The sequence below is a fragment of the Lemur catta genome, chromosome 6 (assembly GCF_020740605.2).
Source record: "Lemur catta isolate mLemCat1 chromosome 6, mLemCat1.pri, whole genome shotgun sequence".
In the NCBI taxonomy this organism is placed as follows: Eukaryota; Metazoa; Chordata; class Mammalia; order Primates; family Lemuridae; genus Lemur; species Lemur catta.
The window spans coordinates 23,387,119-23,412,936 of record NC_059133.1 but is presented as its reverse complement, the minus strand read 5'-3'; the positions used below and the strand labels follow the sequence as shown (position 1 = coordinate 23,412,936).

At 38.0% G+C, this 25,818-nt stretch overlaps 2 protein-coding genes across 4 annotated transcripts in view; one reads left to right on the top strand and one right to left on the bottom strand.

Annotated features, from left to right (window-relative positions):
* Window positions 1-25,818, top strand: part of SNRPF (small nuclear ribonucleoprotein polypeptide F) — a 234,926-nt gene that overhangs the window by 98,350 nt on the left and 110,758 nt on the right. The window lies entirely within an intron of this gene.
* Window positions 1-25,818, bottom strand: part of NTN4 (netrin 4) — a 103,347-nt gene that overhangs the window by 14,446 nt on the left and 63,083 nt on the right. For 2 of the 3 annotated variants that reach the window (XM_045553198.1, XM_045553200.1), the window contains exons 6-7: window positions 3,381-3,594; window positions 2,642-2,757 (exon numbers count right to left, since the gene is read on the bottom strand). In XM_045553198.1, the coding sequence (XP_045409154.1) occupies window positions 2,642-2,757; window positions 3,381-3,594 (330 nt within the window). The remainder of the gene's footprint in view (window positions 1-2,641; window positions 2,758-3,380; window positions 3,595-25,818) is intronic. The other variant, XM_045553199.1, reaches the window with a different exon arrangement.

The following is a 25,818-nucleotide window of genomic DNA, read 5'->3' as shown; positions in this document are numbered from 1 at the left end:
AATAGATTGAATGAGGCCAAGGGAAAAGGAAATGTAAAAATGAACTTCATGAAAATGAAGTTTGCAGCCAAGGTGACAGAGAAGATTGTAGTATCACTAATGGAAATAGGGAAGTTAGGAGGAGAAGAACATTTCAGGGTGTATAATTTATGGTTTTGTGGTAGCAATCAATTTTCTAACTTAATTATTGAAAGGGTATGGAGTAGTACACAGAGAGGAGGAAAAGCTGAAGAATTGGAACTCAGAAAATACAAGAATCAGAAGAGCACCAGAGATCTAGGTAGCAGGAACTATTAGGCAGTCTCTTTTATGGCTTCACTCTTGGAACCATAAACTTTAATCATTTTCAGACTGTCATTTCAACTGAAGATTTAAATTCTGGAGAGAGAACACCTGATTGGCTTCTCCAAGACTGTATTAAATCAGGGAAGGTGGGCTACACAGAAAAATTGCTTTGAGCTACCACAGAAATAGCAGGAAAGAAGGAGAAATGGATCTGGTCAGACAAAAATGACAGAGGTCTAGTATGAGGTGAATATAATGAATTAGAGAAGCTGACAGAACATCCAGGTGGAAATAAGAGTAGATTCCAGTGAGACTGGGTAGGTGGAAACAGCAATGTGGAAAATACTGATATATTGGCTCTAACTAAAGCTGCTGTAAAAATCAGAGAATGAGATTTACATGTGGAAAATCACAGTGGAATTAAATAGTGGGAAAGAGAAATCAAAGGTGCTTAAAATCAGCTGTTGCGATTGTTAAATAATATTGCTTGTAATTGAAACACAGAGAAGATTACTCATTCAGAAATTGTAGTACCCTAAGTGAATGGCTGACGGCCTTTGATAATTCTCTCAAAGCAGGAGAGTATGGTATAACTACCGTGCTATAAAACCTAATGGAACGCCAAGTGTCATACACTATTCCTCAAAACAGTACTCTAAGAACATATATATGTCTATTATTTGAAAGTCTTTCTTTGGCTGATTTCCAGTACTCCTTTTTCATATGCTTAGACCTCAAATATTAAAATTTGTTGGTCAGGCTTCAGCCCAGATGAATTTTCTTAAAAGAAATCTGGAAGGGGAGAAAAGCCTGTTCAGTCATACTAGGTTATTAGAACATTGAAAAAAATGAACATTGTTTAGTTCTGTGGTACTAGTTAAAACCAGTTTTGTTATTCAGGAAGTGAAATTTTACATCTGGTGTTTTCTACCCCACAAGAAGTAGTAGAAATTAAGGGTATTTTGTTGATACAGTGCATGCATTACACTCCTAGTTGGAAGCTGTCTTTTTGGAAACTTATTATAGGTAGGCACCTAGATTTGGGAGTGAACTTTTTTTTCCCCAGTGTTTAAGAAACTGGTTATCATTTTTTTTTGTTGAAAAAGGGTTCCCGGGACCACTCTTCTATACGCAAGGCAGGGAAATGAACAAAGTCTTCCTCAATCTGGAGCTCAACCAGTTGAATGTCAGAGACTCTCTGGGGACATCATAGACCTAACAGTTGCTGTGGACGTAAGAGTCTGGAGTCATTCTGGTGCCAGCACTTTATGTGCTTGATTGGCATGCTTCCAACCCCTAATGACACGCATGATAGGCTTAGTGAATGTTCTATGGTGCTAAAAACTGTATTATTACAGATTTGGTTTAGAAGACAAAGTTGGAGTATTATAAAAAGTCATTGTGCTAGAAATATAGAAGAAAACTTTTTAAAGTGGCTGCTAACATTAAAATCATAAAATTTAGACTATGTAGCATTAAGGCAAAAAATTAATGGAAAAGATTTGTTTTCTTTTTCAAGTGCTGAAAAGATAAATATGACAATGTGATATTACCTTATCTTTCCCACCTTCTTTCCTGTTATGATTTAAAATGAAACCATTAGGAAAATTATCATAAGATTATGTTAAATGAAAAAACCATGATACAGAATGGCAAATAACAGTGGTTCTTAGATCTGGGTTCTTGATTCTTGAAAGGTCCATCAGTTCTCTGTGAGAATGTTTTAAAACTTTAGTTTCTTTTTGATCTAAAATATGGATTGATGGGTGGATAGAATTTAAGTAGCAAGTATATGAATGTAACTCTTATAACTTTTCTGTACATCTGAAATTTTTCATAATAAAATCTTGGGGAAAATTATCATAGACACTCTTGGTCTACACAGCTTGGTAAATTTATACTTTAACACATCCTTAGTTCCAAACACACAGCAATGTTAGATAAAGGAGAAAACAAAAAAGACAGCCTCTGTAAAAAACCAGATCAATATCTCTGTGGATTATTAATGAATAATTTTAACTGTGTTTTAGAGAGAGGAAAACACACCAAAGTATTAACAGTGGTATAATGAGATTTTGGGTGACCTTTTTTTTTTTACGGTAATGTTTTGCGTTTTCCAAATTTTCTATACTAACTATACATGGTACTCTAATAATAAGAAAATTCTAAAAGTTTCTTAAAATCCCCTTAGCTGTATTTCACAGTTTTATACTTATGGGGGTTACTACTTTATTAAACCTTAGAACTAAAGTGTTCCTTCCCCTCACAGATACCAAAGATGTTCCCTGGTTTGTCACACATCACTGTTCCTCAAGACCAGACTTAGAAATATGATATCTGGTTATATCTGTCTCACCTGAGTGTCGAAGTGCAGAAAATCCTTGCTCATCCTCCCACTCCCAGGTTGGTTCGCTCTTATTGTGCATGGAATGGTAGTCAGGAATTTCATGATACCAGTCTATGTCTGTGCTGCTAATAAAATAGAAAATGATGGAGAACTTATTAAGGAATTTTTTAGAACTTGAAAAGAAATGAATCTCTTTATAGAGATTTAAACCTTATCATCTACCTTCCTATACTTTCACTTTCCAGAAATAAATAGTGTTTTAAGGAACTATTGTGAAAAAAAATTTACTACCAGCCTGAGCAAGAGTAAGACCCCATCTCTACTAAAAATAGAAAGAAATTAGCTGGACAACTAAAAATATATAGAAAAAATTAGCTGGGCATGGTGGTATGTGCCTGTAGTCCCAGCTACTTAGGAGGCTGAGGCAGAAGGATTGCTTGATCCCAGGAGATTGAGATTGCTGTGAGCTAGGCTGACACCACGGCACTCTAGCCCAGGCAACAGTGCGAGACTGTGTCTCCAAAAAAAATAAAAAATTATTAACATTTTGCAAAATGAACTAGACAATCTCTAGAATCTTGCAGGAAAAAATTACTTGATTTTGTGATTTGACAAAAATTCTTTAAAAAAGAGATGTGCAAATATATCTTTGATCCACTAATGGAATGCAGGATTTTCCAAATCACTCCCAGATATTCAAAAGAATCTGAAATACTCATGGACAAAAGCAAGAGCCATGCATGTTCACCTGCTGAGGCAGTCTCCAGTGAGAGGGTCGCAGCTCCCTGCACAGTCACAAGGTCGACAGCCGTAGTCCCCGAAGCCCCAGTACCCCACCATGCACCTGTCACAATGTGGCCCTGCCACCCCAGGCTTGCAAGGGCAGTCACCATTGCTGGGGTCACAGAAGGTCACTGAGCTGAAAGGAAGGACAGCTGATCCAACCGGATGGCAGGAACACACTGCAACAGAGAAGACATGCAAGGACAGATGAGTGACTGCAGATTATCTGTGTGGAGATTAGGCCCTGCGACCCCCAAGTGGCTCCCCTTCACCACAAAGTATGTTTCTAAGACTCCTTTTCTAGCCAGTTGGTATATGCTCAGAGAATGAAAGCTAATTAAATTACAGCCACACAAGATGTAATCAGAAAAGCATGTCTGCAGCACATAATTTATGCTAAAATTGAAGGCATTAAATATGAACGCCTTTTGGTGGGGGCAATGAGGCCAAACCAGCAAAGAAGACAGAGAAGCAGCGTTCAGTGAGAAGGGGTAAAAATCAGGAGAGCAGAGCATGATGTTTTGGAAGCCAAACAAAGAAAGTTTCAAGTAGGAGGCCAACATCAACTGTGTCAAATCTTGAAAGGTCACAGAAGGTTGAGGCCTGAGAATGAAGTGCTGCGTTTGACCACATGGAGGATGATGGTGACCCTGGCAGCAAGAGTTTAGTGTAATCCACAGTGAGTGGGAAGCCCAGTTGAGGAGGACTCAGGAGAGAAGAGGAGTAGAGGAATTAAGAGGATGAAAACAAATAGCTCTTTTGAGGAGCTTTTCTATAAGGGCACAGAAATGTGGTAGCTAAAACTGGATGGTGATATGAACTCAAGTGAAGGTTTGGGTTTTGGTTTGTTTCATTGTTATAAGATGGGAGAAATTACAGCACATTTGATGTTTGATGTTGATGGGAACCATCCAGGAGAAAGAGAAAAACTGATGACCAAAAGAGAGATGGGAGAATTGTCAGAGGGACCCTTGAGTATACTTGAGTCGGGAAGAAGGGATGGGATCTGATGTAGAGGAAGAGGGGTTGGACTCAGGCAGGAGCATGTTCGGTTCATAGCAACCGGGTGGAAGACAAGAGCATATTGACACATGCAGGTAAGTGCATAATGGCAGTGGAAGGAGCTGGTAGGATGTTTCTTCTAATTGCTTGAAGTTTCTGGATGAAATAGGAAGCAAGGTCATCATCAGATGAGAGATGATGAAAGTCTGAGGAGTGGGAGAGTGAATGAGAGACTTAGGAAGTGAAGTATCATTAATTACCAGGCAGCGTTAAGGCCACATTTGAGGTCAGTGGTCATGAATTTATAGTGATGCCGGATAAAATCATTGGCTGTTTTCTCCAGTTCCATACAGCTAAGAAGGCTCAGGTTTGAAGAAGGAAGAAAGTTGGATTTAGCCTGGATGGAGTTAAATCCAGCTCCTCAGATTAGAATCTATAATCAGCCATTTCTGTAAGTCCTTAATATTAATCAAAAGTTCTTCTCAGCTCTCTCCCTACTCCCAGAATTGTCTACTACTCACAGTTTGACAATCTGCAGCACTTTCTTTGTTCCTGGGATGACAAAAATAGCTGAAGAAAGTGGTGTGTGTATTTTACATATATATACACACACATATACATATACATATATGTGCTTATTGGGTTTATCACAAATTCATGAACCCTAACCTCAGTTGGGTTACCTAAGTGGTGCTCATCAACTCTATTTATTCAATTTTACCTGCAATAAAATATTCCTTGCAGTGGCTGTTCCAGAATTTCCCGAGGCTTTTCAATCACCCTGCCCACTTAGTCTGATGATTCTAATTCATTGATATGGCCATCTGGATAATCTCTTTTCCACTTCAGAATCTCTTTTTCATCTTTCCACTCCTTTCTCCCGGAATCAAGTGAGAAATGCTGGGAGAAATCTTGGTTTATGGCCCTGCCTCCCGCTAGCCTCTGTGATCTTGGGCAAGAGACATAACTTTCCTGAACCTTAGTTTCTTTATTGCGGTATCTACATCTCATGGAGAGTTCATGAGGTCGAAGTTATTTTAAATGAAATGACACAGCATTTGACACCAAATAGGCCAACTCTTCCTGCCATATCTTTTCAGCTAATACTCTAGATCCCACTCTCTCCTTTTTCCTCTTGGAAACTTCTTTTATTGATTATTTTGTCATTAAAATGTCAATTTGGTTTCAAATCTCCACTACTGGTTAACTGTATGACTTGGGGCAAGATACCTAGCCTTTCATCTTTACTCCCTAGCCTGTAAAAATGAAATAATGAATAGCATCTACCCTCATGCAGTCATAAGGATGAAAGGAGATCATATATGCAAAGCAGTTAGTGTGATGTCTGGCATGTAGTTAAATAATAGTAAATTAATTAATTAAGTTAATAATTCTTATAGAGGTATAGGATTGATGTTTATATGAGTAATGATGTAATCCTTCAAGGAACTCGTAGTCTTGTCAGGGAAACAGAGAAGCTAATAAAAAATTCGCATACAGTGTGATGTGCTATAATAGAGGTATATTTAAAGAGCTATGGGAGCACAGAGGGGGTTAAGGCAGCACAGGCTGAGAGAATCACATCAGATTCACAAAGGAGGGATAATTTAGATATCTGAGCCAGATTGTAAAAGATGAATAGGAGTTTGCAAGTAGCAGATGTGGGGAAGGTAGGCAGTTGCTCATTCCAACTTAGTCTTTATTTGATTGATTGATTGCTTGAGACAGGGTCTTGCTCTGTTGCCTGGGCTAGAGTGCAGTGGCGTCAGCATAGCTCACTGCAACCTCAAACTCCTGGGCTCAAGCAGTCTTCCTGCCTCAGCCTCCTAAGTAGCTGGGACCTCAGGTGGACACCACCATGCCCAGCTAATTTTTCTATTTTTTATAGAGATAGGGTCTTGCTCTTGCTCAGGCTGGTCTCCAACTTCTGGCCTCAATTGATCCTCCCACTTCAGCATCCCTGAGTGCTAGAATTACAGGTGTGAGCCACCATACCAGGCCCAGCTTAGTCTTTAGATACTCTCCCCATTGCATTTTTTTTTTTTTCTTTTGGAGACAAGGTCTTGCTCTATTGTCAAGGCTAGAGTGCAGTGGCATGATCGTTGCTCACTATAACCTCGAATTCCTGGGCTCAAGCAATCCTCCTGAATCAGCCTCCCCAGTAGTTGAGATTAAAGGTGCGTGCCACCACCTGTAGTCCCTGGATAACTTTTATTTTATTTTTTTGTAGAGGCAAGGGTCTGGCTATGTTGTCCAAACCGGTCTTGAACTCCTGGTCTCAAGCAATCCTCCCAAAGTGCTGGGATTACAGGTGTGAGCCATGGCACCTAGCCACATTGAATTTAAAAAAAATTTTTTTTTCATTCTTTATTGTGGTAAAAAACATGTACCATAAGATTTACCATCTCAGCCATTTTTGGGTGAACAGTTCATCCTTACTGCATTTTATGCTTCTGTGTTATGTGGAAGCTCTTATTGCTTCTGGAAATGTTATTTTCTCATGCCTCAGTGCCTTTAGCCATGCCTATTTGCCATTCCTCACCTTGTCCATCTAGATTCTGACAGGCTTTCTTGTCCCACTCCCTCCAGGCAGTTAACCACTCTTTCCTCCACGCTGCCTCTGTTCTTTATGTATATTTCTGTTATGCGTGTATCCCAGGCACAGTGTAGAGCTGTGGTCCCCAACCCCTGTTAGGGACTGGGCTGCGGAGCCCCGCCGCACCTCCCCATGGCTCCCACCCCCCCTGCCGTACGTTGAAAAATTGTCTTCCATGAAACTTGAAGGGAGGGACACAGCAGGAGGTGAGTGGCAGTTGAGCAAGTGAAGCTTCATCTGTATTTACAGCCACTCCCCATTACTGCCTGAGCTCTGCGTGTGCCCCATGGAAAAACTGTCTTTCATGAAACCGGTCCCTGGTGCCTAAAAGGTTAGGGACCGCTGGTGTAGAGAGTGAAAAGATGACCAAGGATAGAACACTAGAGAACATCCTCTTAGTACAGGCAGTTGGAGGAGCAATAAGTTGTGAAGCAAATTATTAAGGATCAGGTAAAGAGGGAGAAGAAAAATCAAGAAAGTGTTATGGAAACCAAAGGATGAGAGAGTTTCAAGCAGTTAGTGTCAAACAATGCAGACTGCTCAAGTTGAGTAAGAGTGACAATAGGCCAGTAACACTGTCAATGAGGAAGTCACTGGTGATTTTTGTGGGAACAGGAGCTGGAAATGTACAGGCATTGCTGATATACTGTACTACTCTGTTTAGATCTCTCTTTCATCTTTTTAACCAATAATCATTAGAGCTGTGTTTCTCAAACCATCACAAATGTGTGAAGTTTGCAGTAATTCCTTACATCTGTGCAACCTTCCCACCCCTCCATATGCTCTCCTTGTTGAGAATCACTACAATAGAGCATGGAATGTTGCTTTTTCTGCAAAAGGTATGAATTATCATCTTGTGAAGAATCTCATATTCATTCATTTATTATAAGTTCATCTTCATTCATTGATTCACTCAGTCAACAAATGTTAATAACAATAATTCCAATGTTTATGAAGCATTTGTGGTTTACAAAATGCACTCACCCCTGAGACAAACATTTAATGTCCTTCATACTATGGCCTTCATCTACTTTTCCAGTGTTTCTTCTCATTATTCTCTTGCATATAACCCTTATTCTAATCAAATGGGACAATTTCTAGACACACCACAATCTTTCCTGTTTCTGTGCCTTTATTAATGTCAGTAGGAAAATCTTTCTTCCCATATCTATCTTTCAAAATTCTATACATCCTTCAAGATCTATCTCAAATGTCACCCCAAAGGTTGTCCCAATTCAACCATTTGGGGTGGTTGAGCATGTTCAAGGTAGGAGCTCTGTTGACATCTTTCTTATTAAAGACAGAACTTTTGACATTGAAATATAATGATATGCAGAAAAGAAAAGTGGGGAGCAGCATCCCCACCCACCACTCCCTTCCACCTCCAAGAATAAAGCCATGACAGCCACTCCAGTTGCCCATCTAAGGGATAGGGTTGCCTTTTAGAAGTCCTTATTCCACCACAGTTGAATATGATTTATCCTTTCTTTGCAACCCTCCAGTGCTTTAAAAAATAACATTTCTTTTCATAGCTCTTATCACGTTCTACTTTGCATTGCAGACAATTGGGTGTTTTCTTCTCTATCATACTGGTCTGTAAGGTCTTTGAATGTGAGCATGTGTCACACTCACCTATCCCCTGCAGTGCTTCATGGAGGCAGGCTTGAGTTCAACTTCTAGTCAAAGTTTTTTACTTTTTGGAGCCCCACATTTCTATTTTATGAGGTTTTGTTGAGGATTAAACCAGAGATAACATATGGCCCTAGCACTTAGTAAGATATTAGCAAATGATAGATTACAGCTGCTCAAAATGGACCCTTGAATTGAATTAAAGGGCAATGATGAAAATGCTATTATGGACAATGAAGGAAAACACCATAAAAGACATTGTTTGAAAGGGTAACAGTGTGTGTGTTTGTTTAAGGCAGAATTTATTTATCCATTCACTTACTCAACAAACATTTAATGGGCACCTACTATGTGTGAGTACTGAGCAAACTGCTAGGGATCTAATTTGAAAAAAATAGTTTTACCCGTTAAAGAGATCTATAGTTTAGAAGAATAATTATTCCAAGAAAAAAAAATCTTACCTAACACAAGGTGTGAAGTAAAGATTTTGCCTTTAAAATATTGAGTTTCTAAGGAGAACATCTTTATTTAACTTCATACAGTTATGGCAATCACTGTTTCTACATTAAAGTCACTAATTTTTTTCTTCAGTTGGGTTTTGTTATGTGAACATTTAGGCAATTTTCTCTTAAGGTATCAAAACACTATTGATTTGTCCTTTGTTTTTTATTAAGAATTAATTTGGAGGGATTATATGTAACATGGATATATCAAAACACTATGTTCAAAATAGTGTAGAAATCACTTAAAATGAAATCACATAATCCAGTATAAAAGTTACATCATTTTGAGATGGCTAAACAATAGTTGCTGTATCACTCAGTTAAGTCAATTTAGTTCTTGATGGAAGATAAGGGAGATTTAGCCAGAAGAAAGATGTTGTAGGACCCCCTTATATGGTAATATACAGTATTCCACCACCACTATCTTTTTCTCTAATAGAAAATTTGAGCATTTCCCAGAGTTGACCTCTCCATTCTACCATATATTTTAAAATCTACACACATTTCAGGAATGGCCAGAGAAAAATGTGATTCTATCACTTATGCTAGTGGATTTCTGTCAATGTGACTTTTTACATAATTACAAGATAAAAATACCATCTGAAAACTATGCAGAACTAGCTCCAGGCAGAAGGCCCTGACACTTTTTGCAACATACTTTCTCAGACTGCACACTGAGGCTTGCCTTGCATACCTATCTCTTGATGTTTGATAGCAGTCAATATCTGACACTCATAATCTACATTTCTTATTTTCTTCCAAAATGCAAATAGATTTTCTTCTTGCTTGAGAGGGAAAAAGTATCTTCTTAGGTTCTGTTCTGATTCCCCAACACGTATTTCTTACTGATTGTTGATTCTAAAGTGCAACCCAAGCACTTACTTTTACACAATAAATGTCAAAGTGATGAGCTACAGTGACATAAGCCCTTGACGTCAGCTTTGTCTTCTTCTTGTTAGACATAAAACCCAACAGTTTGAACTATCAACATATACTATCATTCTGAATTTAATTATTTTTTCATTATAATTTTTAGGGTATACAGCTGTTGTGAACTGTCCTTAAAAGCCAAAATGGTGCTTTCGGTGGCAGCCAGATATGTTTAGAAACTGTGTGGCCTGTCCAGGTGGTAAATCATTCATCACTGGAGTCATAGTTTTCCAGTTTTCCCCCCAAAACGTTTGCTCTAGGCTGCTTGTTCCCACAACCATCATGGCAAAATGAAATTATTAAAAATGTTATTTTAATTCCCAGATATTGTCACAAGGGTTTTTTGATAATGCATATGACTTATCTTGAATGGTACATTCTTTACCCAGTGTTTTATTGGAAGAAAATCTGAAGTAATAATACAAAACTTTCAAAAAAGATGAGATAGAGGAAATGAGTACTTTATAAAAGATTTCACAACAGGTTCCCTTCAAGTAATGAATTTAGATAAAACCTAAATATGATTCAAATTTTATCTGTAGATACATGTTTGAGGCAATGCATCTATTACGTGAAGCACTGCCCCTCTGTAGATCATTTGCAGAAAAGAGGACGTGAAACTGCTCTTGCTGGATCTTCTAACAGGAAACACAACTGTCAATGAAACAATGGATGGACACACTTTAAACAACCTTGTGCATCCATAAGGCTCTAAAACTAATACTTGTATCAACCACGAAGGCTGACAATAAACACAGCTGTTTGGAAATTTCCTGTAAGATTTCTTAGGAAGATAGAAAATAAAATAGGGGCAATACAATCAAGTTGGTAGAAGCACAGCTTGGGAATTAGACTAGATGACTAGATTCTAACCAGGACTAGATTCTGATTATTAGGCTTATTCTTTATAAGACTTTGTGAAATTAACCTCATCAACTCTCAGTTTTCTCACCAATGAAGTAAGAATAACAATACCTATGCCACAGGGTTGTTTGTGTGAGGATTAAATGAGATAGTGTATGTATTTAGCAGTGTAATAGGCATTTAGTGGCACCAAATGCTCAAAAAGTAACTAATATTATTATCTTGATGAAACATATTAGTTTTAAAATGCCCCTCATTCATTCACTCATACCTTCACCAAAGAGTTCTTGAACTTTAGTGTTAACATGAGCTATGTTAGGGGCTAAAGACACAAAAAGGAATACAAAGCATCATATCTCTTGAGTGAGAGAGAAGAGATGTGCAAATCAATAATCACAGGGCAGTAAGCGTTATAACCAAATTACTCCAGGGTGCATGGGAACAGAGGAAAGAGCAGGAACTGTCTCACTGCAGATAAGGGCTGTTTTTTTAAAGGAAACTAATGATCCAGCTGGCTGTCCAAACTGCCTCCTTACCTTGCACCTGGGAGGAATTTGGTGGCAAATAACAGCACAGCTTTCTTGACTACTCTTAACTCCTATAGAATTAAGTCACTGTCCTGTTACACGTTCCTATCCTTGGATAAAAAGATTAGCCTGCTATTACTCTCACTTTGTGGATCAGAGTATGTTGACAAAAAGTAGGGTGTCATCTATGGTCCTGCTGCTTAAAGGGAAGTACCCTGAAATGTCATGCAGGACAAGAGTCGAAATGGCCAGGAACATAATGGAACCACTATGGCCCCCTTTATTCTGACGGGATTGCTATAACCTTTAGTGGTGGAGTCAAAGGAAACCCTTGCTGCCAGTTCATCTTTGTTCCCACCTTCACTAGGTCTCTGGGAGTCTGTTTCCATGTCTTTCACTCAGGGAGTGACCCCTGACACGAAGCTCTCCGTAGAAACCACCAGTGGCACTCAGCATCTTACCCCTTTGAAATTGTTAGGCCTCCTTAGTGTTACCTGATGGCTCTAACTTTTGCTATTCTTTAGTAAAAGCTACACTGGGAGAAAAATGCCCTGAAAGTATTTGCTCCTGATTTAGCGTTTCTAAAAACAGAACTCAAAGTTCAAGGCCCTTAGCTGGGAAAGAAGCTGCTCTTCAAGACCAGTGGCCACTACCCAGGGCCACCCCCTGGGCAACGCCTCCAGGCTCCCAACATTGTTTTCCCCTGAAAAGGCCAAGGCCCTGCAGAATTTCTGAGGGGAAATTTTTAATAGCAAAGTCATTTCAAAAGCTGCCCAGCTGCCAGCTGAGGTTCTTAGAGGGAATTGGGCTTAAGGGGGCTGATTTTGAGGTGCAGCTCTCAGCAGAAATGACACAATATGAACTGTTATAAATACACTAAGTGAGAAGTTAAATAGATAAAACGAAGTCATCTACTGTTTCTGGGCACTGTTTTTTCCTTTCCTTTGACTTTCAACTATTTTTGCTAGTGGATGAATAGCTATAAAAAATGAAGAAAAAATTGTAGATGTATAAGTACAATTGTTCTGCAAAAGGCAATGTGGTTACCCCTTTACTATCCTAGGGAACATTTTTCTATTGATCCTTGAAATGTTATATACATTGTGTTCAATGACAGCTAGTTCCACAATATTCAAGGTGTATTTAATTCAAATGAAATTATGCTTGAATAAGTCTAATAAGAAAATAATCTAAATTAAGATTTGCTTTTCACTTACTGAAATTTAGTGTCTCCTGAGTTATTGTACATACTACACAAAAGAGGACGATCCATTTGTTCATGAGATCTGCCTCTATTTAAAATTTTAAAAAATAAATGTATGGTATTTAAGTCTATTTTCTATCTGTATTCTACAACCTTTTAAATGCATAGTGCAGATAAATACAAAAGTAACATCCTTTACTTTTAATGCTTTACTATGTGACTACAGCTCAGACTCTCTACTTGATTTCTGTATCATTCCTTTCCTGTTTACTAGTTGTAACTTAGCCAGTTACTATTTATTCCTGGGTATATCTAAGAGATGTTAGGCAGTTAAAAGGCCAATTTTTTAGTCTCGGTTTGCTACTTCTGTTAAAACTGAAGAAAGCATTTTTGTGTAAATGGACAAATTTTATTACAAGAAAACTTCTGGACATAATTTTAAACACTGCATTTTGCTTTGCAGAATTTGGTTCTGTCACACACCATTATCCCTTTTTTATTTTTTTGAAGAAATACCACCTGCTTAGCCTCCTGTATTCCTATTCCACTCAGGTACCATCTACCCTAGCCAAGATTTGGGGTCATCTCTAACTCCTTCCTTTGGAGAAACAAGCCTTATTGACTATGCCTATCTTAGATCTCTCCTTTGAACTGATGTGATTCGTCCCTGCTATAACCTGTCATGCTACCCCTTTTCTTCATAACACTTATTAGAGTTTTTAATTGCATATTTATTTGGGTAAATTTATTTGCAGTTTATTTCCATTGGGGTAGAGACTCTGTTTTGTTGTATAGACAGTGACTAGGCTAGGTCTGCCGCATGGGAGACATTGAATAAATCTAAGTTCGGTTTTTTTAAAAGGATAAATTGTCTCACTTACTAAATATTTCTTAATAATTGATGGTCTTTTGGTCTCAGATAATCTCTCTCTGATTTTTTGCCTCACTGCTATCTCTATTGTACGCTGTGAAGGCCTAGAAGGTAGGAACCACACCGTTTCATCTCTGTATCCTCCAAACCTAGGACCATGCCTGACCCATTTTAGCAACTCACCCATCTTTGTTGAATGAATGAATGAATGAATGTGCCTCTCAATAAGCAACAATGAAATGATTTTCTGTTTTGATGAACCTCCTAAAAGGCCCATACTACTTCTTTTGTAGTTTTCTAGTATCTCAGCACCATTGCATTGCAATGCTAAGATACTAGAAACAGAAAAATGCCTCAACAAATCTGTAGAAAACTTGAATGGTCAAAGCAAAGCAGATTATTCTGAATCTTTCCAAGGCAAGACTATTTCCTACATTTAATGCTTCACTCAGTCCAGTTATATTATTTACCGTTTGTAATAAAAGTTCTTTATTCTAACTCAATAGGAAACATCCTTCCCACCTGCCCCCAAAATACTTCTCACTGGCAGCAAAATTTTTTTCACATTAATCACCCTGAAATTCCTTTTCCTCTTTTTTCATCCAATTATATCTAATGATAACTGACTCTTTGCTCTAGGGAAGTAAATTATTTTTTGCCATCCTTCTACAGCCCCTTGTACCCTTTGAGTATCTATAGAAAGTTGGTATAGTCTCCCTGAGAAGTTTCCTGGTTAATCTGAGAATATTCATCCTCTTTCACATTTATTCATTAGTATCTCTCTTTTCTCAGTGGTTTTTGTTAGCCTATCTAGAACACTTTCCAGTTACCTTCATCTTTTCTGTACTATGATTCTCTAAGATGAATGTAGTTCTTTAGAGTGAAACTTTACAAGGCTATTTATCAGTAAGCAGGGCCTTACTCAACACCAAGGGCCATACATACTATTTTTAAAAAGTCTAGATCCTTTAAAAATTATTTTTGGCTCTAAAATATATGTCTGATTATTTCTGCCTTTATTTTGTTTTCATCAACTAGGTCACAGTATAGAGTAGAATTCTTTGGATCTTTGTAGGTCACTGGACAAAAGGTCTTTGGAGTCAGACAAACCTGGGTTCAAATACCAGCCTTGCCACTGACTAGCTCTGGGAGCTTGGACAAATGATATACAGTTGGTCCTTCATATCTGTGGGTTCAGCATCCCTAGAATCAATCAACCATGAATCAAAAATATTTGAAAAAAGAAAAACAATAAAAATAACAATAAAAATAATGCAAATAAACAGTATAGTATAACAGCTATTTTTATAGCATTTATATTGTTTCAGGTATTATAAATAATCTAGAGATGATTTAAAGTATATGGGAGGATATACATAGGTTATATGAAAATACTACACCATTTTACATAAGGGACTTAAGCATCCACAGATTTGGGTATTTGAGAGGGTCCTGGAACAACTGTAATCAATTTGTCTCAGTCCCTTCATTTGTAAAATAGAAAAAATATCACCTAACTCATAAAGATTGCTAAATGAGACAGCTTATGGAAACTGCCCACCATGGTGTCTGGTCCATGGTAGCCATTGAACAAATGCTAGTTCTCTTCTTTATGCCCCTTCTAATTTTGTCCAGATTCTCTGAAGGATCTGATATTTTATAATTATTTGCTTGATTATTTAATGCTTGTCCTCATCAAATACAGAATGGCATATTGTTTCTTTATTCAATGAATTACCCTTTCTGTTGGGGAAACATTTTGGAGAATTCTATAACCTCTCCCACTTCTCTTCCCAAACTTGATTGACTTTTATTATTCATCAATTCATAAAGTTTCTCCTTTTTTGGGGGGGTGAATTTTAATTGTGTTATTTAATCTTTTTAAAGGACTGTCTTAGTATGGTTATTATATTATATTCATTTTCTCTATCTCTTTTACTTCTTAACCCTCTGGTTTTAGTTCCTAGATTAAAAAAGAAACTAGGGAAGTTAAAGTTTCCCAACTATTACTGCCAAAACACTGGTTCTATTGAAAGTTTGCTTTTCAAAAACAGTTATTTCATATTGATTCTATATTAGAATCGTTCACAGTAGCTTTCATTATAAAACAAAGATGTCTGTGTTGTTTATATGATATAAAATGAACTCAAGTGACTTTGCTAAACCTACAGTTTGAAAGAAATAACCCATTAAGTTACTATTTGGAGAGAGCGCAGTGATCTTTTGGAAACCATGGACTGGAACACAAGCATAAGAATGAAAAATGGGAAGTGCTTGTGGGTTCCTAACCGCGTCATTGTGGTAAGGTATTCTGGGTTTAATTAATTTAAAAATTGTACTCAAAAGACAAATGAAAGGAAAGAATCACTATATCAGAGGTAGGATGAAATAATTGTTCAATAGAGATACAAGCAAACAGAGAAATGCAGAAATTCTTCCTGAGTTACCATCAGTTGAGCAGTTTTTACCTAAGCCAGAAAGAAGAAAAGAAGAAGAAGAAAAGAAAACAAGAAGAAAAAGGATAGATCTTGATGACAGAATCCTTTCTTTACAAAGATAGCTGGCTGGCTAGTTAGGGTAACAGTAACCAAGTAACCAGGCGGTATCTTGGTAAACACTTGGTTTGGGTTTTAGGGCAGAGAGACCAAGTTTATTTTTATTCACTCTCAGCTAAAAGGCAATTGACTACATTTATTTTGGCCCATGAGGGAGGAAGGAAAGGCACGTCAGTTTTTCAAGAGGTTGTTTACTTTGACAGGGAATGAATTCTGCTTTCTTTTTCATTTGCTGATTTTTCTTTTAATATGGAGGAGACTATGCAATAGTTAAAAATACATGTCTTGACATAAAAATCAATAAATTTATTGTAAAGGAACTAACTGGCTGTTTCCTAAAAAGAGAGTTAATTCTGTTCTGCAAGGCATTTCTTCCAACATCTGTTTCAACATCTGTTTCAAACATACTAAAGTGAGGGAAATTTTCTATAGAAAAGTGTTGTGGAATAGCTGTCGATATTCCATACCCAATCAATGTCCCATCATCTAATATTTAACATATCCTTTGATGTTAAATGGAGGGAGGGTAGGTAAGGGGGGAACTTCATGAAGAATTGGGTTCAATGATTACTTAAATACCAACATAATAATATATCCACAGTAGTTTAACGCTATGTTCTGAAATACGTAAATATGGAAGTAATAGTAAATGTCAATATCATGGTAAGTTAATTTTACTATAAATTCTAGTCTCCCTACAATAATTCACTTTAAAGTATGAGGTATTTAAGGCAAATAAATCTATATACTATGAATAACAGGGAGTTCTCTGATTGGCATTACCAGGTATTTATTTTAAAATGGTTACATGGAAAACAGTCATCTTAGAATTTTTGCCAGAAATCTTCTTGGGGAAAAGCAAAGGTCCTGTTATGCCTTATTAAGTGGGAGATGATAACTGACATGAATACTTACCAGCATTTATATCTATCTGTCTGTCAGAAAAAAACGTGTATAGCCAGAGTTTTAGTAATCCTTTAAGATTTTCTGCCAGAGATAGGGCTTATTCAGTGAGTAGATTAAGTTATAGATGATTGTTAGTTTGTAATCTCTCATCCCAGGATGCAAGTCAACAGAGCTCACACTAGAGCCAGGACTGGTATATGCAGTGGTTCTCAGCTTCTGTCCAGGAGACCAAAAGGCTGAATCAGAATCACCAGTGATGCTTTTTAAAGAAATGTAGGTTTCTGTCCCCACTCCCTGTTGCAGATTCTGAGTCAGTGTATCTTGGGCAAGATTCTGAGATTCCATGTTTTCACTGCATGCTCCCAAGTGATTTTGACCCACAACCAGGTTTGGGAACCAATGACCAGAGAGAGCAGCTTGAGGTCAGAGAAGTGGGCTGTGAAGGTGGAAGCAGGACTCTGTCCACAGGAGAGAAACCATTCTGCTTTTGGTTCAGAGTCTGAGTCTGACTTCCTGATGAAAAATCATCTGATAGTTTGAAATTGGCCATGGCAAGGATATTTAAGCCATAGACATTGGCAAATGCTTTTTCCCCTAAAAAAAGCCAGCACACCACTGTCTGGTAAGGTTATTCTCACATTTTTAATATACCTGCCATTGAAAATCTATTTATGTTATAGGATACCAAAGCCACATAAGTGACTTTAGAGGTTTCAAGGAAGTTACTTGAAAAGAGACCATGCTCTTTTAGAACAGAGAGAGAGATTGATAGTATTCCTCAAAGTACCTCTGTACACAGTGAGAATTATATTTCCCTTTTTCTTTCCTGTGCCTCAGCAGCCAGCCAGTTTGAGCCTCCATTTCTCTTCTCAGCCCTAGATTCAGCTGGAGAGATTCACATTTTCCCTTGTGTTTACAGACCTTAAATGCACTGTCCTTTAACAAAATTTTTTTTTCTGAGTTGTAGAAATAAATTCAGTTTCAATGATCTCCACCGGTCTTAAAAAAACAAACAACATCTCTAGAATCCTCAGAAGTGATTTCTTGGCATGGAAGCGTGTAGCTGATTGTCCTGGGTCCCACACTAGACCTCGGGTTAAGGTTGAAATGAAGAGGAAGTGAGAACAGAGATGAGTTAATCGCTCACAGGAATAAATCTATTAGCTAGCAGATTTGGTTCAGGACTCTGTTTATTCAGGTTTAATGAATTTATGACCATTAACTAAAAGTGTACACATAAGGACCATAGCGTTTGCCATAGTGCTTATTAGGAGAGTGGGAGGAAAAAAAAATAGCCTAGAACATGAATGAAACCAGTAAGTCCTTGGCTTATTTGGCAGGAAACTAGCTACCTAACTGCAAACAAAGTCTCAAGATTAATGTCACCAATATTTGTTGAAGGAATTAATGTACCCAGGTAAGTATTCTATTAGATGTATGGTAGACACTGTGAGGAAGGATTATCATCAATTTGTGTCATTTTCTAGATCATCTCATTAAAGACAACCAAGGCAATCACTGAGATTAGAAAGTAGAACAAACTGTGTTTCAGTACTTTTAGAGGAAAAAATAAAAAAAGCTATCCCAGAAATATGGGCAGGATCTCCTCAAGGAAGTCTTCCCTAAACCACCCTCATCCCACCCCCACACTCTCTGCAAGGCACTTGGTGCATCTTTACCATTGTACTTTCCCCCTGTAAAGTGGGGATAATAGTATCCACATCAAAGCACTTCTGTGAAAGTTAAATGAGTTAATACATATACAGCCCTTTGAGCAGTGGACAGAAAATAATACACACTCAATAAATGTCAGCTATTACTATTATATTGTCATTATCACCATCACAGTGTATTGAAATGACCTGTTACTAGAAATTTCTCCGAGTCTAGAAGGGAAGAACTTTTCATCTTTACAGACCTAATGCTTACCATAGTGCCCAGCACAGGGGAGATGTTGTCTGAACTAAACTGAGCTATAACTGATATGCTTCTAGTAATTTATCTGGGCTGCTGTTTCAGGTTTTCTTTCTTTCTTTCTTTTTTTTTAGAGATGGGGATCTCACTCTTGCTCAGGCTGGTGTCAAACTCCTGAGCTCAAGCAATCCTCCCGCCTCTGCCTCCTACAGTGCTAAGATTACAGGCATGAGCCACTGTGCCCAGCCAAATGGCTCCAACTCTTGAGAAGATAACTAGGAAAGAAGAAAGAGAAAGAGAAATAGGGCTGTTATATATTCATTGCTGGCAGTCTGATAAACTAGATTGCCCAGGCCTAGTTAATATTGTTTGTTATTATTTCACTGATAGAAATATAAGGTTTATTATTTCTTTGATATATAGTTGTAGGCTTTAGCACTTGGAAATAGGGAACAAATATATAGTAAAAATTTTCTAGCATATGTCTTCCCAAGTGATGTCTTCCTATAGATATGGCCATTATACAATAACAACATTTTCTGGTATGTGCCATAAAACAGCGGTCCTCAACCTTTTTGGCACCAGGAATAGTTTTCACAGAAGACAAATTTTTCTGCAGACTGCAGTGGGTGGATGGGGAATGGTTTCAGGATGATTCAAGTGCACTCCATTTACTGGGTACTTTATTTCTGTTATTATTATTACACTGTAATATATAATGAAATAATTATACAACTCACCATAATGCAGAATCACTGGGAGCCCTGAGCTTGTTTTCCTGCAACTAGACGGTCCTGTCTGGGGGTGATGGGAGACAGTGACACCTGAAGTGTGTTCCTTATGTCCACTCTACTACATAATCTCATCTTGGTTGCTGTCACTGCAGAAAACCCTGCTTCACAAAGATAGGATGTTGGAAATGGAAGCAGGCTTCTCAGTACTTTTGTGGCAATCTCAAGAGATTCTGCCTTGACTTTAATCCAGAATGTATGGAGATTTGAAGTTGTCTCAAACATACTTTTAAGGCCACTGTCATTTGCTATTTCAAGCAGTTGATTCCCTTCTAGCTTGGACAAAGTGGATTCCACCTGGCTTATTCACAAATGGATTGTGGATCTACTCCTTCACAGTTTGGGGGTCTTTTGTGGTTGGGAAGTAATGCTTAAACTCTTTTGAAAGCTGAGATAGGTGATCATGCACCAGCTGGGAGAAAGAAGGCTCTGGCTAAGTCTCTTTCAAAATCTCTGCTTATATTTGAAACATGTCAAAAACCCAGTGTTCACTCATCACCCCCATAATTCCAGTTTGGCTTTGAATGCAGCCACTTTATCTGCCGACTTGAACACAGTTGTCATTTTCCCTTGAAGTGACAGATTGAGTTCATTGAGCAGGTTGAATTTGTCACACAAGTAAGCAAGTTTTGCTACCCATTCTACGTCACTGAAATGTGCTGCCAGCGGTGACTGTTTTTCTAAAAGAAATCTCTGGAGTGGCTTTTGTAACTCAAAAACTGTGGCCAGTGATCTACCTTTAGAAAGCCGTCTCACTTCTACGTATGAGAGAACACGTGTGTGCTCTGCGTCCCTCTCCTCACAGAGCTGTGCGAACAGATACGAGTTAAGGGCATGTACTTTAATGTGGTTGATAATTTAAATCACATCCTGCAAAACGTTGCTTAGTTCAGGTGACATTTTTCGTCTAGACAGCATTTTTCTATGGATGACAGAGCACGTAGGCTCACATTCAGAAGTGACCTCCTTGACCCGAGTAGTGAAATCAGAAAGCTGTCCAGTCACGGCACCCTCTCCATCTGTGTATATATTGACACAAAATGACCAATTCAGTTTTCCTGATATATAATGAGTCAAAGACTTGAATAGTTGCCAACACTTTGGTTGGCAACAAAAGTGCACATAATATATCCTCATGCACATCCTCCTGAAAATATATAGCACAGAAAAACATGTATTGTTGCCTTGTTGTCAACATCGGTAAACTCATCGACCTGGATTATGTACTACAGTGATTCATTAATCCTCTCTAACAATTGTGTCTCAACATCTGTTGCTATTCCGTCAATTCATCTAGTTAGGTGGTGCTAGCCTACAGAGGAACATGTGCCACCTCTTGAACTGCAGCCTCTCCTAAAAGTTCATGGCAAATGTCCTTAGCAGCAGGCAGGATCAACTCTTCACCAATAGTAAAGGGCTTCTTGGCTTTAGCAATGTGTTTAGCCACTAAGAATGATGCTCTCAGTGCAGACACATTTGATGAAGTGGTGTCCTTCAATAATTGCGTCTGTTCTTCGTGTTCACGGTTTTTTTCTTTTGAAAAACTCCAAAGATTTGTCTTTTAATGCAGGGTGCCTGGTCTCCATGTGGTGAAGCAGTTTTGAAGGTGTCATGGCTTCATTGGATAGCCGGTCACCACATACTGTACAAAGCAGGCTTGGAGAATGTGAATCACCTGTTGCAATGAACCCATAATTTAAGTAGGACTCTTGGTATTTTCTTTTAAATGCCGCTTTCATTTTGTTGGCAGTCTTAGAGTCTTCTGCTGGCTCATCATTGGGTCTTTCCACCTTTTCAAAGAAGCTCTCCAGTGATGTTTGTTTTTTACTCATTTTTGCTAGGGTCAGTTTGTGGGATTAGCAAAACTGTGACTGAGACAAGTGTGCAATGGGGGAAAGAGGTATGGATGGAAGTAAATAAAATAATGGGTGGGCCATGTGAGGACTAAAACAAGTGTTGGATTCTGACTTAAAGCCTGCCACCAGATGCAGCTGTACAATTAGAAGTAAGATGCTCACTTGCTACTACAAAAGCCACCACAAGATGCAGCTTAATTGTCACTTGCCACTCACTGGTGGGTTTTTTTTTTTCTTTTTTTTCCCTCACCCTCTCTTCCCCAACTGGTAGGGTTTTGATATGAGTCTGCAAGCAATTGATTTATTATGGGCTCTGTGCAGTCAAGCCTCTCTGCTAATGATAATCTGTATTTGCAGCCACTCCCCAGTGCTAGCATCACTGCCTCAGCTCCACCTCAGATCATCAGGCATTAGATTCTCACAAGGAGCACTCAACCCAGATCCCTGGCATGTGCAGTCTACAGTAGGGTTGACACTGCTATGAGAATCTAATGCTGCAGCTGATCTGACAGGAGGCAGAGCTCAGGCAGTGATGTGAGCAATGGGGAGTTGCTGTAAATACTAGGAAGCTTTGCTCCCTCGCCAGCCGTTCACCTTCTGCTGTGTGGCCAAGTTCCTAACAGATCATGGACCAGTACCTGGCCTGTTAGGGGGTTGGGGACCACAGCCATACAACACTGGTCGCAAAAGATGCTCTGTAAGGAAAGCATTCTCTAGTTAAATTGGAGAGAACTCAAAATTTTATAGAAGGTTTATAATAAACATTAGCATATTAGGCTCTGAGAAATCCTGAATTTAAAGGGTACAGAAAAACTTCCCCTCACATAATTCCTATTAATATCTTACAGAATTAGTGTTCTATGGATCAAAGTATGGGAAATGCTGTACCATAAAAACACTTATCCAGTTTCTGTTTTTTTCTCAGTAAACCTTTACCTAATTTATTCTAAAAAATTCTAAGTCTATATGCACACAAATAGAAATGTAAACCTTGGTTAATTTGGATCCTGGTTAATTAGGATGTTCCAGCTAACTAATTTTTAAAACTTAACTGTAGATTAAGTGCTAAAATTCTTTTGAACCCTTGTTGAAAAGCATTCTACTGCACTCTCAACCTTTAATATGATACAATCATCTGGGAAATTTGTTAACATGGATATTTGATTTAGCAGGTCTGAGGTGAGATCTGAGGTTCTGCATTTCTAGTCAGCACCCAGGTGATGCCAGCGTGGCTGGTCTGTGGACCACACACTGAGTAGCAGGTTACTTTTCTGCCTTGGTAAGCACAGAAGAATAAATATAATAAGATTGTTATTTTGAATAACATTGTACATGTTGATAGAACCACACACTGAGATAGTTTAAGTTTTTAAAATATCAACTTGTTTTCTTGATACTGCCTTCCTTGTAAAAGTAAAGGGGGGAACTAATGGGGAGAAGACTCTTAGCTATAGCAATGTCTCCATCAGCACTGAGCATGAAATCTGGTAATTAGAGGTACTTAATATTAAACGTCAAGTACATCAACTTATTTGTCATAAGCTTTATTGTAAGGGTTGCAACTGAAGAAGGTGACAGAGCGATACATCTGCTAAGAAGGGAGTTAATGACATGAAAGTATTATTAAATAATAATGAAAACGTCAAACTTAACTGCCAATCAAATAATATACTGTGGAGGGTATATAGGTAGAGAGAAGAATTGGATATGCTAATAAATGTTGGGATCTCCTGCAGGCTCAGAAGAGAAGAACCAGAGTAATATTCCGGAAGACAGTGCCAGTAAGGAGAACCAAGCTCGGAAAGTAGCCACAGGTGTCTCTGCCCCAAACATATCCTAGAATAGTCCTAAAGTAAATGGAGATATGCCTTTTTCAGGGAGTCTACCCAGTGGATCAGGGGGCTGTCTGGAGAAGGAAAGAAGGAAATATGGATTTTCCCTACTAACTCATCCACCTCCTATAAATTATGCTAAAAGAACTAAATTTGTATCAGTTATTTTCATAATTCCCCTACTTGGTGCATTAGGTACCATACAAGTATTTGTTAACTATGAGTGATCAGTAATTATGACTTATTATTAGTGGTTTCCAGCTTCAAGTCTTTCAGTAGCCTAGATGTGGGTGAATCCTATGGCAACTTAAGGGGATGAGAAACACATCCAGACAAATGTGTTACAATTGCTTTATTATGTTTCAGCGTTTCTTTTTTAGAATATCTGAATGTGGTCTTGATGGAGTTTTCATTGAAATGGCTTTGGTGCCTTCGGTCTTCTGATACTTGGATATTACCTATAAATATCAACTTGGGGGGGCCCAGAGAATTATACTAAATGATGCATATTAAGTGATTATCAACTACTTGTGTGTAGTTCAATCCACAAGTTGCCCTTGCTCACTGACCAGGATGTCCAAGATGAACGCACTTCCAGCCAACCACTCATCCTCCCTACTGGTCCCATCCTGACACTGCTTTAATCCCCCTCTTTCCTGCCTCTTGGCCATTCTGAACTTTTTTCAGATGTCAGAATATGCCATATTCTTTCTTCCTTCTGTTCCTTTCTGGCACTGGTTTTTCTCTCTGCTTGGAACACCTCTATTTATGCTTTGTTAATTTCTACTAAACTTCAGGTCTCAGATCAAAACTCAGAACACTCAACACTTGTTAATTGTTCCTCCCATGTGCTCCCCTCCACACTCCCTAACACAATACTGACTTTATTTTTGTGCGTGTGTGTATACCACTAGTTGCCTGTAAATAGTATATGTATATATATGTGACATATATACCCACTAGACTGTAAGCTTTGTGAAAAGACTGTGTCTCTTTTCTCACAGTTATAATTCCCAGAAACTAGCACATCTAGCACATAGTAGTCCTCAGCAGGAATGTGTTAAGTGAAAGAATAAGCTTTAAAAATATCCCACTTGCTCAACTCCATTGATTGTGGATGAATGTTCAGACATTTTCGTGGGCTGAAAAAATACTAAAAAGTTATGTATGTTGTTAGTTTTAGCTACATTCTCACATTTTGTTTATGTTTTTCATGGACCTAGCAGTTTGGGGACCAAAACCCATACTATTTTGCACAAGTCTCTAGATGAGCTATGTAAGTAATAGTGATCACTAACAAGGGATTTTCTTTTATAGTCTCCTGTTTCAAAGTCTTTTTATAAAACTCTGAGGCTCTAGGATTTAAAAAGCTAGAGCTGGCAACTTTTTTATATTTAGTATGAATTTGAACCAAAGCTTGAACATGGAACAGTAACAAAAAACAAAATAAAACAAAAAAATAAATGAACAAAAGGTACTTATTTTGGCTCCACATCTGCCAGTAAACCTTTTCTTTTTTCTATGTAATTGCTCAGCCTTAGACATTAAATAAAAGTTTTATCTGTTTTAATTCTTTGTACACTTACCTGTCATGATTTTATAAAGCTAAACAATTTAAAAATTGATTAGTAAAGTAAAAGGCAATGAATAATATGTAATGCTTACAAATTAATCTGAACTATATATCTTCACATATATTGCAAATATATGACACTTTCCTAATTAAATTATTACAATGGCTCCTAGTGCCCTAGAAATTAAATACTAACATGTTTAAGCTAGCAGTCAAGGCCCCCTAAACTCTAGCCCCGATCAATTTTCAAAATTTGCTTTCATTATTCCCCTTGGTATTCTACTCTTTACTCTAATGGAAGTAACTAGCTATTTGCTATACCAGCACATAGTAGATGTTCAAATATTAGCAAAATGTTAGAAACTGAGTTTGCTTTAACCAATGTAAAATTTGGTGAGCCATGATTTAGACCAGTGTTTCTCAAGCTTTATTGTAACATTGGAATCATCTGGATGGCTTGTTAAAACTCAGATTGCTGGCCCCACCCACAGAATTTTTGATTCAATTGGTCTGTGTTGGGGCCCAAGAATTTGCATTTCTAACACATTTCCCAGACAATGTTGATGGTGCTGGTCCAGGGACCACACTTTGAGAATCACTGGTTTGCTTAATAACTTCAACTAAAGTTGAATGCTGAAAGTGCAAGATCAATATGAGTTGAATGGCCTTTGTATAACACAAGAATGGTCCTTAGAAAACCAAGTCAGATCATGCCAGTCATCCACGCAAAATTCTGAGACTGGCTCATCATTTTACTCCAAGGAAAAGCTGATGTGCTTACAGTGGCACACAGTTATATATCAGTTACCCTCTCCTTCCCAGTCACCTCTCTAGTCTCATCTCCTTCCAC